Source organism: Sceloporus occidentalis, unplaced genomic scaffold (genome assembly GCF_023333645.1).
Source record: "Sceloporus occidentalis isolate IW3139 unplaced genomic scaffold, rSceOcc1.0.p SCAF_8, whole genome shotgun sequence".
NCBI lineage: Eukaryota > Metazoa > Chordata > Lepidosauria > Squamata > Phrynosomatidae > Sceloporus > Sceloporus occidentalis.
The window spans coordinates 46,895,826-46,909,293 of NW_028316988.1; the positions used below are offsets into that span (position 1 = coordinate 46,895,826).

Sequence of the window (13,468 nt, forward strand, 5' to 3'; positions counted from 1 at the left end):
GGCTTATGTATTTGTCTAGTGATTGTATCAAATTGTATAATTCTGGTTTATTAATTTCATTTTTTTTAAACTGATGCAGGATGCTGGATCTCAGCCTTGGTGGCAACTCTGTGCAACTGGCATTGTGCCTCATATGTCATCAATGGGATTCCAGTCCATAGATTTCCTGCTGAGGCAAAACATCCTTATCCTTTTAAAACCCACGAAAACAGATTTCTATAAGATGGAAATCACTGCCTGGATATTCCCAGGGAAAAAAAGACCTTGGGAAAGCATTCTTATTTTAACAGAAAAAGACTGCAGACAGATAGTTTGCAAAGACAAGAAGGATATTCAGATCTATTGCTTCTCTCCTTTCTGCAAAAGAGAATATATAGTGATTGTACATTTTGGCAAGGGAAGGCTAGATCATCACAAGGTGTGCTTCCTTAACCCCACAAGAGGTCACATCTGCTCTGTGAAAGGCCAGAGATCTCCAGAGAGCTCAGCAAACATGCCAAAAATGATCAAAGAACCCAGTACCCAGACATTTCTCCAGAGTTACTTTTGCTCCCACCAAAGTACTGATGTAGCAGTCAATTTTGAAGTGTGCAGGTACTAATCTTGATGCCAGTTCCTATAGCTGCACCCATCAAAAAGAATATGAAAATGCAGGCAGATGTGTTGATCCACATCAAGAAACCAGTGCTAGCTATTTTCCTCTCCAACTGAGGTAGGTCTTTTGTAAAGCCAATGCATCTCAGCTGCCTATACAAGACCAAGTCTTCTCAAATAGTTTGCTTTGGAACAGGGAATAACTGCAACTACATATTCTTAGTGTGAGGACTGTAGCAATAGAAACAGAATCTTAGGGAGTGGCGGAAGATATGATTATATATATATATATATATATATATATATATATATCCCTGACTCCACTACAACACTTCTCCTAACTATCAATAGTTAAGAAGCTTGGAAGTTCAGAGTGAAACCCAGAGTGGAGTCACTATCCCACTGACATGAGATCCTTTCCTCTGACAATATATGTCTTTCCTTTCCCAAAAACAAGGCATGGAAATGAAGAAGGGCACAAAAGCCTAATGGGCATGAAGAAGGCCCTAATTCCAGAGGTACACAGTCTGTTTTTGGCACTGCTGTGGTCTCCTACCTCTGACATTCCAAAATGCATGACCACAGATTGAAACGCACAATTATAGATTCTGGTGATGCCCTGCATTCTTGTGCATATGGAGATGCTCAGCATATTTTTCCTCCCCTCCAGCTGCCAAACCCCTCAAAACTGGCCAGGGACAAGTCAGCATGTTTTTGCCACAGAGCTGAGAGCGACGATCTGCTCTCAAGGTCCAGTTCACAATCATATCAGATCTCTCTCTCTCTCTCTCTCTCACACACACACACACGTGTGTGTGTGTATCCCTCTCCCATCCCCTTCCCAACACCAACCTTCCCTGATCCCTGAGTATTTCAGCTCTTAAATGATGCAATTGGGGATGGGGGTAGGCATAGAAGGGGAGAAAGAGGCTGAAGAGCCGAAGTGTGCATTGTAATGTCATATTGGTGCCAGCCTAAATAAGTAGATCATGGGGTGGAGGGGGAGAGATTGAGAGAGACTGAGAGAGAGAGATTGTCTCTCTCTCTTTTTTGGTAAGTAAGTAGAGACATACTGCACCATTTCCTGATTCAGTGAGCTCTAGAGAGTTGCTGGCTGTGTGCAGCAGGGGAGGTGCTAGAGCTGATCAAGCAGCGTAATTTTATACATTACTGAATCAGTGCAGGAGACCCTGGAGGGACAAAGCATCATCCACTCATCCTTTTGGGCAGCATCGCGAAAGCCTCCTGCTTTTCCTCCTCCTCTTCCAGCCATGCTCTGAGAGCTTTGTGCATTGCCCTTGCACCCACCCACCCATCTTTTCTTTCCTCTGCTCCCCACTCCTCCTTTTCTCCATCCTCCCCTCTTTTGCTACCATTGCCTCCTCCTCCTCCTCCTCCTCTTCTTCTTCCTCCTCCTGGTGTGAATGACAGAGTAGTCTGATGATGGCCCTCGTTATGGAACCTATTAGCAAGTGGACGCCCAAACAAGTAGTGGATTGGATGAAAGGTAAGCCTCTTGTCTGCATTTGCAGGGGAGCTTTCTTCCCCTTTCTGGGTTTCTTGCTTGCTTTCTCCCTGGCTTTTTTGGTGAGCTAGGCTTTGGGGCATGATGCATTGTGGTGGCCCAGATCCCATGCTTTTTTGGATGTGCAGGGGGTGGGTGGCTGGGGGAGTCAGGCATCTGTCTGTCTTCTCTTCTCTTCCAAGTGAGTTGATCCAGAGAAAGAGAGAGAGAGACAGGGCTGCATGGAGAAGGTGGCATTTCTGGACCCTCTGGGGCTGGAAAGTACCTCTGGCAGCTTTTGAGTGATGCATCTCCGTGAAAATCCTGGGGAGGTCCCTGTGGGTGCCTTGAAGAAGACCCCCACCGAGTCATGGCACAGTGGGATGATGTGGGATGATGCCTGGCACACTCTCTCTTCGTGTCTCTTCAGTGTCCTGGCATGTTTGGAACAGGTGATAGGGCACCGCAAGCTGGTCCCAGTTTGCACCATTCCTTGTGTGTATATGTGTATACAATTTGATACAATCACTAGACAAATACATAAGCCATTAAATGGCAGAATGGGGGGGAAAGGGTGGTGGTGGTGATGATGAAGGCTGCCCTCTCCCTTGATTCTTCAACCCATCCAGATTGCTCTGCCAGGCTTCTCTGAGTTTGATCTGGTATGCATTCCCTGTGTCAGCCCTGCCTTCCCTTCTTCAGCACCTTGGACAGTGCAGCCCTTGCCATATATGGAGAGAGAGAAAGAGAGGAAGGGAATGCCAGAGGACAACCTTGTGGGGAAACTCTTCAAGACAACTTGTCAGGAATGATTATGGACTCTCCTTGCACTTCCCCACCACCACCTCCAACACATTATGTAGGGCTATGGACCAAACAGACCCTGGGGTTTCCTCCTTTCCCCCTTTGAATCCTCACTTGGTGGTCCCAACAGGTAGACAGAAAGCAGACAAGTCACTTCTGATGATCGCACAACTGATAACAGCAATAGCAGTAGCGATAGCATTTGCATTGTGTCTCCCTCTCTGCCCCCCAAAAAATTAAGATGCCGGTGGAAAACTACAGACTATATCTGTGGAGACATTGCTTGGAAAGAAAGGCTAGTGGCCATACACAGCAAACCATGTCTTTACATCATCCACTATATAAAAGTGAATAGCATTTGCTTTTGAGAAATGTGCACGCCATTATAGACAATAGAACTCCATGTGTTCTTATGAAATATATAGGCATTCATTCAAATGGACAGTGAGTGCATAAATGCATGTGCAAAAATAGGATGTCCTTAAGCATTATGATAAAGAGTCCATAATCTATTTTTATTTTATTTTTTTCCTTTTACTAGAACCCCCCCCCCTTTTTTTTTTTTTAACTGCATAGAGTTTAAACAGAGAGAGAAATCATCACCAGGAAGTGAATATCTTTATGTCCAATACTATAGAGGCAAAATATGATATATGATAGCTCTAGCTGTGTTCTGGGTCACAATTCCCAGACTGGTTATATTGTATGTCCTAATTCAAATAATTAAAGTACACAGTATACCCTTTCTGAAATGGTTAAAATACACTCCCTGGTTCTTCTTTCTAAGCTTCCTCCTCCTCCTCCTCTACTTGCATCAACATCCCCACTGGGTATAAGTGTTCTTGTTATGTATTTATGGGATGCATACATGTTCAGCATGTGCTATCCTACGGGTGGCTAATATCTAAAAATGTCCAAGAATTGATTTCTTATGAAGCCATGGCTTCAACAAAGTGAAAGGTGTCATTAGCCCACGCAAACTTGGCTGCCAGGAAGGGTCTTAAAATGAATTGCCATGTGAGATGACTAAATATAGGTGCACTATTAGAAAATAGATGCTGGTGTTCAACAAGAGCTAGCATCTTAATGTTTAAGGTCTAGAGCATGACTGGACAACCTGTGGTGCTCTGACTGTTTTTGAGTCCAACTCCCATCCATCCAGAGACCAATGATTAAGGCAATGGAGGTTGTAGTGCTGAAACATCTGGAGAACCTCAGGCTCTTGACCACTTTTCTAATGATCCTTGTTAATGCCTTTCGGTTTTGAGAGGAAGATGACATTTTCATGTTTGCACCATACAGATAATGTGATAGAGAGGTAGGATGCATTGAGGATATTTTAATTGTATTCTATTGTCCTACTTTTTGGGTTAAGTGGGAGGGAAGAAATAATAGCTGGATTCAGGCTAAACATTTACACTCTTGGGATGACCGGTCTTCTGCTATCTCTGTGTGTGCAAACAATTTTGGAAGAGCCAATGTACAACTACCACTTCTCTGTCTTTAACATCTGGTATCAGGCAAATGAATTATTAAGTATGTAGCACCGTCCTTTCGCCTGCTGTGGATTGCGCTGAGTGTTTATGAAGCGAGTGGGTGGGGATGAAAGGGGCAGGATAAGAAAGTGCTTCAACCCTTTTCTTTTTCATTTCTTCCTCCACCCCAAAACGGCTGCAACACATCTGCTCCCAGTTAGAAAGAGAAAGATGGAACATTGAACACAGCCATTCCACCTGCTTCATAGAAATTTAACAGTGGCCCAGTGATAAAAGATGGAGTTGCTACCATAACGTCTAGTTTGTTCCTAAGTTCCCCATTTCTTTAACAAGAGAGAGAGAGAGAGAGAGAGAATAAGATTTGATTATGGGCTTTGTGTTTCTGTCCTGCAGATAGAGTTTGTCTCATCATGACATAACAAATGCAAAAGGGATTCTCCGCAGTGTTATGAGTTGTTCTCTGAAAACTAATTCTTGCACAATTTGAATGCGAGGGTGCACTATGTGTAGCAGCTCAGGGATGCCTGTGACAGTGGGGCTTTTCAGAAGGCAAGCAGAGAGTCAGGCTTCTGTTTAATACCATTTTATTGCTCTTTCCACTGTAAAGGATTACATTTTCCTTTAGCTTTTTGCTCCACACTAGAACAGATGTTATAGAATAAACTATGTGGCCAAAGAAAAGGAGGAGGATGGCACTAAATTGCAACCAAAATGTAATGTTTGATCACTCAAGGATTTGATAAAATCAGTGTGAGGCTGAAACTGCTTATCGTTTTTGGCACTTACTTACAACATTGCCTTCAGTGGTGCCATTGTATAGCCCAAACCGATTGGTTGCATTGACCCACATGACTTTATTTAGTAGTGTCTGGTGATGTCATCATGTAAAGATATAGTACAGTCCTACACTTCCACTTACTACCTGATTCCACATTGAGAGAGGGAGGCATTTCATCCCTGTGTGACTCATTTATGAAGGAGGAAATTCCGAAATTCCCCTTCTGAGAGCCTAAGCCTTTTTTTCTTATCTGCCTAAAAATATATGATCATCAGATCAAAACAGTTAGTATTCCATGCAGTGTTAATCCTAATGTAACAATGGTTTGAAATAAGACCTTGATGTAATCTGGAAGTGGAACAACTGGACGCTTCCTCACCCTTTAGTGTTTAGGATGCCACAGAATCCTACATGGTGGCATAGATGTGACCCTGAGCTTTCAAAGTCTATGCCAGCAAAGTCCCAGTTGTGCCAGGTTCTAACCGGTAAGGCTCTGCTTATATTCCCTGTGGCGGATTGTTCTCCGAATGCCAGCCTGCATAACACCATCAGGTAATACATTAGCCAGAGCAACTATAAATGCAACAAAGTGTGGTATACCAAGGGGTATTGCAATGGGGTGGATGGGCAAAATGGGGGCATTGTCTCTCCAAATGAGAACTTTGCCCTCCATTGGAAATCTCCAAATTTCAAGCCCCACCAAGAGTGAAACACTGAAAGTTGTTTATACCTTCTATTTTCTGTGTTCGCATTTGCTTGGTAACTTTGCCTGCCCCCCTGTTTTTGGATGCCTAGGCCCTGTTTTTAAATCCTCAACTGAAGTTGTAAGTTCCTGCAAGGCTAAACATTTGGGGGGTGAAAGAAAATTTCATTTGGGAAGAAGAATGGGGCAGGGGTCCTCCTCAGTTATACCTCGGGGCATTGGTCTGATCCAGTGATTTTCAAACTCTGTTCTTCCAGGTATTTTGCACTTCAGATCCCAGAAGACCCAGACAACTTGGCCAAGAGTCAGTAATTCTGGGGACTGAAGTCCAAAAGATCTGGAGGAGCAAAGTTTGGGAACCACTGGGTAATTTGTAGTGGTGGAGGGACTCTCCATACTGATAGATCCCTTCTTGCATGCGCCCAATGGTCCTGGTTTGGCAGGGACATTCCTGACAAACCCTCGGTAATCTCACTTTTTCAACTGCTTTCTCTCACATTCTCCCAGTTTCCTCCTTTGTCCTGAGCTTACTGCAATTGATGAAAACTGTTCAAAGTTCAAACATAGTTTGCATTCAGTTAAATCAGCAGAGGACAGCGGGGACCTACTCCTTCCCTTCCTAGTAGACCCCGACAAAAGCAAACTGCTGTAGCCTCTCCTCGCTTGGGTGTCCTTGTTCATGTATAATGTTTTCCATCTTGACCACATTCTAATGTTGCATGTTCACATGTGTCTCAGTTTTCATCTGTAAAATGCTGGTGGGTATGTTTGATAGGAAGTCCACGCAAAGATATAGCCTTGCCATCTGGACACCTGGGCACTATGGAATGCAAAAGGGAGGTTATATTGAGCAGGGAACAAGCTTGTTTTCTGCTGCTCCAGAGAACAGGACCCAGAACAGTGGATGCAAGCTACAGGAAAAGAGGTAAGAAGAACTTCCTGACAGTAAGGGCTGTTTGACAGTGGAACACATTTCCCTCGGAGTGTAGTGGAGTCTCCTCCTTTGGAGGTCTTTAAACAGAGGCTAGATGGCCACCTGTTGGGTATGCTTCAATTGAGAGTTCCTGCATGGCAGGGGCTTGGACTGGATGGCCCTTGAGGTCTCTTCCAACTCTAGGATTCTATGTGCCATGCAAGACAAATTTAAACTGCAAATGGGCAGTGCAGAAATTTGCAATCTGGATGTGCAATAGGACACCCTGATAGTTTCCACCAGCAACAAATAGTCCAGCCTAATGACATCTGGTAGATCTGTGAGTTTGTATCACTCAGCAGGAACAGATTGGCCCTCTCACATCATCTGATTTGCCAGGGCAACAGAATGATAGGTTGCTCTATCACATTTTTGGCCGAAATGGCTTTTAGTTTCTTCTTCCATCCAGAAAAGGAATAGCTGTAACTCAGTAGCAGAGTTCAATGAAGTAGTTGTGTTAGTCTCTTGCAGCATTTTAAAAAAAAAGGGGCGGGGGGAGAAAAGAAATGTGAATCACCTTTAAGAGGAACTGGTTTTTATTTTAGTTTGAGTTTTTGTGGATAAACCCACTTCTTTAGATGCTGTACAAAGTGATATTAAAACCTCAGGCTGTAAAGTTTATTTCTACAGTTGTGTGAGTGGAAGAGAATTTAATAAGATCCAGAAAGATGCAGAGTATCTCCCTTGCCCTAAATTTTAGCAGAATGCATTTTTATATGCTGAAGGAGGTCCTTTTCATCTCCAGTTTTTAAAAGCCTTGGTAATAGTAGTCTGTTTTCTTTCGCATGGTCAAAATTGAGTAAAGCCTGTGAGAAACCTTAAGATTTTTTTGTAAAATGTAGTCTTCTATGACATTCTAAGCAGAGGATTCCCAATATCTTTGTATAATCCTTGCACATGTATGATAAGCATAAGTTTTTAAAATCAGTGCTCATTTAAAGAGGAACAAACAGGTATTGATTAAAAAAAATAAATCCCTCCTTTTTCTTTCTGTCATTTGCCTTTATTTCCTGTTTGTCCATTTTCCATTCCTGTTTCTGCACTTTCGCCATAATACTTTTTTGTTCCATACATTAAATTTAAAGTATGGTTTGAGGTTAGTCAACAAAATTAATGTGCAGCGTGGATACCTCTTTGGAAGTATTCATTTTCATTTACTGAAAAGAACTCTCTTGTTCCCATAGTTGGTGATGGCTAATAATCTAGGTGTCTCCAAAGACAAGTTGATGGATGACAGGTCAATTGTTGACTCCTAACCATAATAGCTAAAAATTGAACTTCCATGTTCAGATGAAATCTACTCAATTAACAGATACCGAGAACAGTACTTGGCCATAAAAGCAGCTAACAGAGCATTAACAGTATTATAGTGAATTTAGTTCACAAATATCTGTGAGTAAGACTTTTGCTATGAGTTACCTTGAGGCTATATCTAACCATACTCTTGGATGTCACAAAGGGGTGTTGATAGCTTGGGATATTCCTGTCATGTGTCATAGAGGAGAGAAGGTTTAAGAGGTGATATGATAACTCTGTTTAAGTATTTGAAGGGGTGTCACATTGAGGAGGGAGCAAGCTTGGTTTTTTGCTGCTTGAGACACAGAACAATGGATTCAAACTACAGGAAAAGAGATGCCACCTCAACATTAGGAGGAATCTCCTGACAGTAAGAGCTGTTTGACAGTGGAACACACTGCCTTGGATTGTGATGGAGCGTCCTTCTTTGGAGGTCTTTAAACAGAGGCTGGATGGCCATCTGTCAGGGATGCTTTGATTGTGATTTCCTGCATGGCAGAAGGGGGTTGGACTGGATGGTCATTGTGGTCTCTATGGTGCATTACAGACAGCCTAAAAGCAGCGGTCTGCTGGCGCTGCCAGTTGCTCCATGAGGGAGCTGCATCAGCCAAACTGCGCGGCTCCCTCGCGGAGCAAAAAGAAGCCCCAAAATGGCACTTCTTTTCGCGACGCGCTAATGACGCCGCAAGGCGCCAATGGTGCACTCACGATGTCATTAGCGTCGTGTGACGTCCGGATGCTATGCATCCGCGACATCAAGATGACAGCACCTGTGTGGACGGGTACCACCATTTTGTATGGACCCAGTACGTACTAGGGTTAGGGGCATCAGGAAGTGACACCCCTTCCTAACCCTAGTATGTCCTGGGAACGTACTATACGCCGTCCGGAACAAGCCTATGATTCCATGATCCTCTCTTGTTTTGAAAGGCTGTCCAGTCCTAGTCTGGTTGTATGTTAAAATATCCTAAGAAAGGAGAACAGAGACCCATCAGTTCTAACACCTGGACAGCAGACTGAGCAGGTTTACAAGTCACCTAGTCATAGGCATATCCACTACATTGTGATCTGTATTATATTTTGATTTTTAAGGCTAGTATTCTTTTTTAAGTACCAGCATGGCATAGTGGTTTGAGTGTTGAATTAGGATTCTGGGAAACTGGGCCCAATTCCTGCTAAGCCATGGAAACCCACTGGCTGACCTTCAGCATGTCACAGTCTCTCAGTCTCACAGGAAGTACATGGCAAGCCTCCTCTAAATAAATGTTGCCTAGGATAGGATTGGCATAAGTTGGAGTCATTTTGAAGATGCATAACAACATCTATTAATTCTAAATGTGCCTTCATACATACACATCAGCATACACAAGTATCTTTTCTCTTTTGTCCTCTTCTTTTTTTGGGGAGAGGGGTTGTATTATTTCTGGGGGGAGCATGTAACTGACTACTCTATTTTGGTTTGACTCATCAAGAGTTTTCTTATGGTGGATATTATGTACATACAAGTCATTTCTATCTTATGGTGACCCTAAGGTGGAGCTTTTATGGGGTTTTCTTGGCAAGATTTGGTCAGAGGGGGTTTGCCATTGCCTTTTTCTGAGGTGGAGAGAGTGTGGCCTGTCCAAGGTCACCTAGTGGGTCTCCATGGCTGAGCAAGGGTTTGAATCCTGCTCTCACAGAGTTATAGTCCAACACTCAAACCACAACACCAGATTAGCTCTTTGCTTTCTTATGATAGCTCAGGATAAAAGGCAATGTATATGTCTATCCCATGTTTATATCCTATGTAAATCCAATAACATCACATATTCACCAAACAGTGATACCTTTATTGGACCAACCAAAATGCACAATATACATGCCAACACAGCTATCTCTGGATGTTTTATATCCTATGCATTCTCCCTATTCCTCTATTTTTCTTTTCATTTTCCTCCCCACCCATTATTATAAGTAGTAATAATAAATAAGGAGACTAGGCAAGGGCTCAATTCAAGGGAGGCTGATACTGAAGTACTGCAAACCAACACATGAGTAAGCGAACAAGACTAGAATCTGGCCAGTGCAAATGAAAGCAAAAAACAGCAAAGATCTAGGCAGTATTCAAAGTCAGGCCAAAAGCAGAAGAATCGACAGGCTGGCTTTATGCAGAGCTACAGCAGGGACCTCAGAGAACAATGCTATCCAGCTTCTTTCTCTCTGCTACAGAGGATATCAATGTTCTCTAACCACGAGACTCTTGGCTTGAATCCTAGATGATCCTGACAGGGACCAAAAAACCGGGTGGCTGTTTGCCTTGTGATCTGATAGTGAGCTTCCCTGCATGGGATCTGCCAGCCCAGAAGAAAAATGGAATTATAGTCTAGGCATGACCAACCTGTAGCAATAGATGTCATTGGACTGCAACTTCCATGTTCCCCCACCGTTTGCTATTCCAATAAGGGCTAATGGAAACTGTAGGATTTGCAGGGCCACAGTTAGCCCAAATGTAGGCAAGGTGGACTTTTTGGAAATGATTTAGCAAAGCAACCCTCCTCTTCTTAAGCAGATGAAAATTCTCCAAGGGAGCAAGACATTATAGCTGTTGTGTTGCATTTTCTCATCTTTGCGCTTTTTTTCTCGTAATGATGCCAGATTGAAACGTGAACCTTGTTGCTTTATTGTGATGGCATAACACCCATTTGTTTCCTCAACTTTGCACCTTCCAGATGTGTTGATCTGCAAGTTGGTTGGGGATGACAGGAGTCCCAGTCTAGCACATCTGGAGAATGCCAGGCTTGGGGAAGATTGATTTCTAGCTGAGGACCAGGGCAACTACCTTTGCCTTTTAATTCAGACTAGTAGCAAGGGTCACGTGTGAAACATGTGATCCTACGAAGCTGTGCAAATGATTACATCCATTCTGCCAGACTAGATATGGAAAAGCGACTGCTGTCCTTGACAATGAGTGAAGTGTATATTTTATAGACACCCTTCACCAAAGCAGTACGTGAAGTGGCATGAAGGGGAATACAATTGTAAAACAACATTTGAGATCAAAGGAGGGGAGATAAGAGCTAAAGTAGATGTTACATTAAAGGCATGTTACATCAGAAGGATGGAAAAGTGCACCAGCTTAGTGTGTGTTTATGTGTATGTGCGATGAGTAAGGATCAGACCAGAAATGGAGAAGAAATTAATCCTTTCTTTTCCTTGCTGTGGTTCAGAGGACATTCAGAATTTGCTTTGGGGTGAAGGAAATCCCCATTGTCAGGGAAGATGAACTTCCAGAGTCCCCTTCCTCAGCTTAAACAGGGTTTTAGCAGCATCTATTTTTAACTGTTATCAGCATTATATTTTTAGCCTTGCCACCTATTAAATAAAACATAGACATCTTTGTTGTGGCACTAAAATTTCCATTATGACATTTCTTTGGGAATGGCGGGTAGCCTATTTATCCGCCTTCACATGCTTTTCCCTTTGCAGCCGGGAGATGCCATGTGTATATAAATGAATGGTTTTACGTGTGACACGACCTGGCATTTGTAAAAAAACTGCAGCGGCAACAGACCCAGTTGTAGTCCTCTGGAGCCTGCGAGGCGATTAAACAGCCAGCCTTGTAAATATATCAGATCAGTTTCTTCTTAAATGCACCTTTTTTGTAATCGCTTCACATGTGAAGTCATTCCTTCCAAGTCCTGCTGCCTGATAGCTGTGTTTTGCTGCCCAAGGATCAGAGGCAAATGAATGTTCAGATGCAAATGCTCTGTTTCATAAATGCAAACCCAGCTTTCCAACATAAGAACCTGATTCCCCACCCCTTCCATCGGGCTACAGCCATGACCAAAAAAATACAAACAAATTTGGATGATAAATTGATTAACTCTGCTGCATTGATCCCCTTCAGAATAATTACATGTTCTCAGCAGAAGGGTTTTCCTTAGTACGCAATCCCTCGGTTTCAAGATAGTTCATTAAAAAGAGAGGGAGAGAGGGATGGAAGGATGGGAGGGGTAGGGAGAAAAGAAGCCGATGACGTTCATGAGCTTGTTAGCATTCACCTCACACCGCTTTCTGGCAAACCCCTTCTCATTCTCTCTGTTTTGCCTCTCATTAAGTCACTACCTGCTTTGTAGCAATGTGTCATAAAAAAAGGGAGTCTCCCAGATTTGCAGAGAGCGATGCATTAAAAAAAAGAAGAAGTGTAATGCGGTGTGGAATACCCAAGCACATCTGATCATCTTCCAGCCATGCAGCCATGTGTCGATTAGGCCAGTCTGTTCCTTCCGCATGTGCTCCTTTCCAGATACACTTTGCCACTTCTGTTCTCTGAGGGCATATCCACACTAGAGGCTTAAACAGGCTTCACAGTTCTTTCCTGAGTCTTTGGAATCTTGGGAATTGGGAGATCTTTTTCCCTCCCCTTTTAAAGGAGGAGAAGCAGCTCTTCACAGAAAGTATGTCACTGAAATAAATCCCCGGGTTTCACAGTGACCAGTTAAACTAGTATATTAGGCATAGACTTGTCAGAGATGGCTATCTCAAGTCCACATTGTGAGGTCAAAGGCATCCATAGGTTTCTGGGTGGGGGTTCGGACTATATAAACTCTTCTAGAACATGGCCACATAGCCTGAAAAACCCACAAAGATCTTAGCTACATTGCTTCACTATGTGTTGGAAGCACAACTAGGACTCTGATCACTGTTTCCTGTTATAAGATGGTGCTCATTAGTAGTTCTCCTAAGAGAATAACTATTTAAAAGTGCATTAAAAGAACTGTCAATGCACTTTCGGCAGACTAACCCAAAACGGTAGCGGAAGGAGAAAAGCCAGTGACAGATTTGAACCTGCAAGTCAAAACATGCAGATGTTTCTCATGTGAAGTGTCCGCTCTGTCATGGAAACCATGAGCAAGTCACTCTCTCCCAGCCTAAGACGAAGGCAATGGCAAATCTCTGAAGAAACTTGGTCGTGAAAATCCTATGATAGGATTGCCATGAGTCAGGGTTGACTTGAAGGCACATAACAACAATGGAAAGATAAAACTATGACCCATTAAAAGACATTTCTGCCATAACACTCCAAGATACAAAGGCTTTCATGAATAGCCTTTTACCTACTGCTAGACAGGAGACTCTGCAAACTCTGTTTACAGATCTTTAATAAAGGAGAGCCTTCTATATCCTTTGTTACTTAAAAGAATATACTGGTCAAGGTTTTTTCCCTTTTTCCTTCTGGAAGACACTGAGCATTGAAAAGGTTGCCTAAGTGTAAAGTGATGGCAATCCATTCTTAATCCCTCTTCCAGTTGTTTGTGCCAGCTAAGACAAGACTGGTAGT

The 13,468-nt window shown here is 43.0% G+C and overlaps 1 protein-coding gene across 3 annotated transcripts in view; it reads left to right on the top strand.

Moving 5' to 3' along the window:
* The first annotated feature begins 1,979 nt into the window (after positions 1-1,979).
* Positions 1,980-13,468, top strand: part of LOC149308838 (connector enhancer of kinase suppressor of ras 2-like) — a 318,424-nt gene continuing 306,935 nt past the window's right edge. For all 3 annotated transcript variants that reach the window (XM_089536538.1, XM_089536539.1, XM_089536540.1), the window contains exon 1: positions 1,980-2,101. In XM_089536538.1, coding sequence (XP_089392664.1) covers positions 2,035-2,101 — 67 coding nt within the window. In that variant the 5' untranslated portion in view covers positions 1,980-2,034. The remainder of the gene's footprint in view (positions 2,102-13,468) is intronic.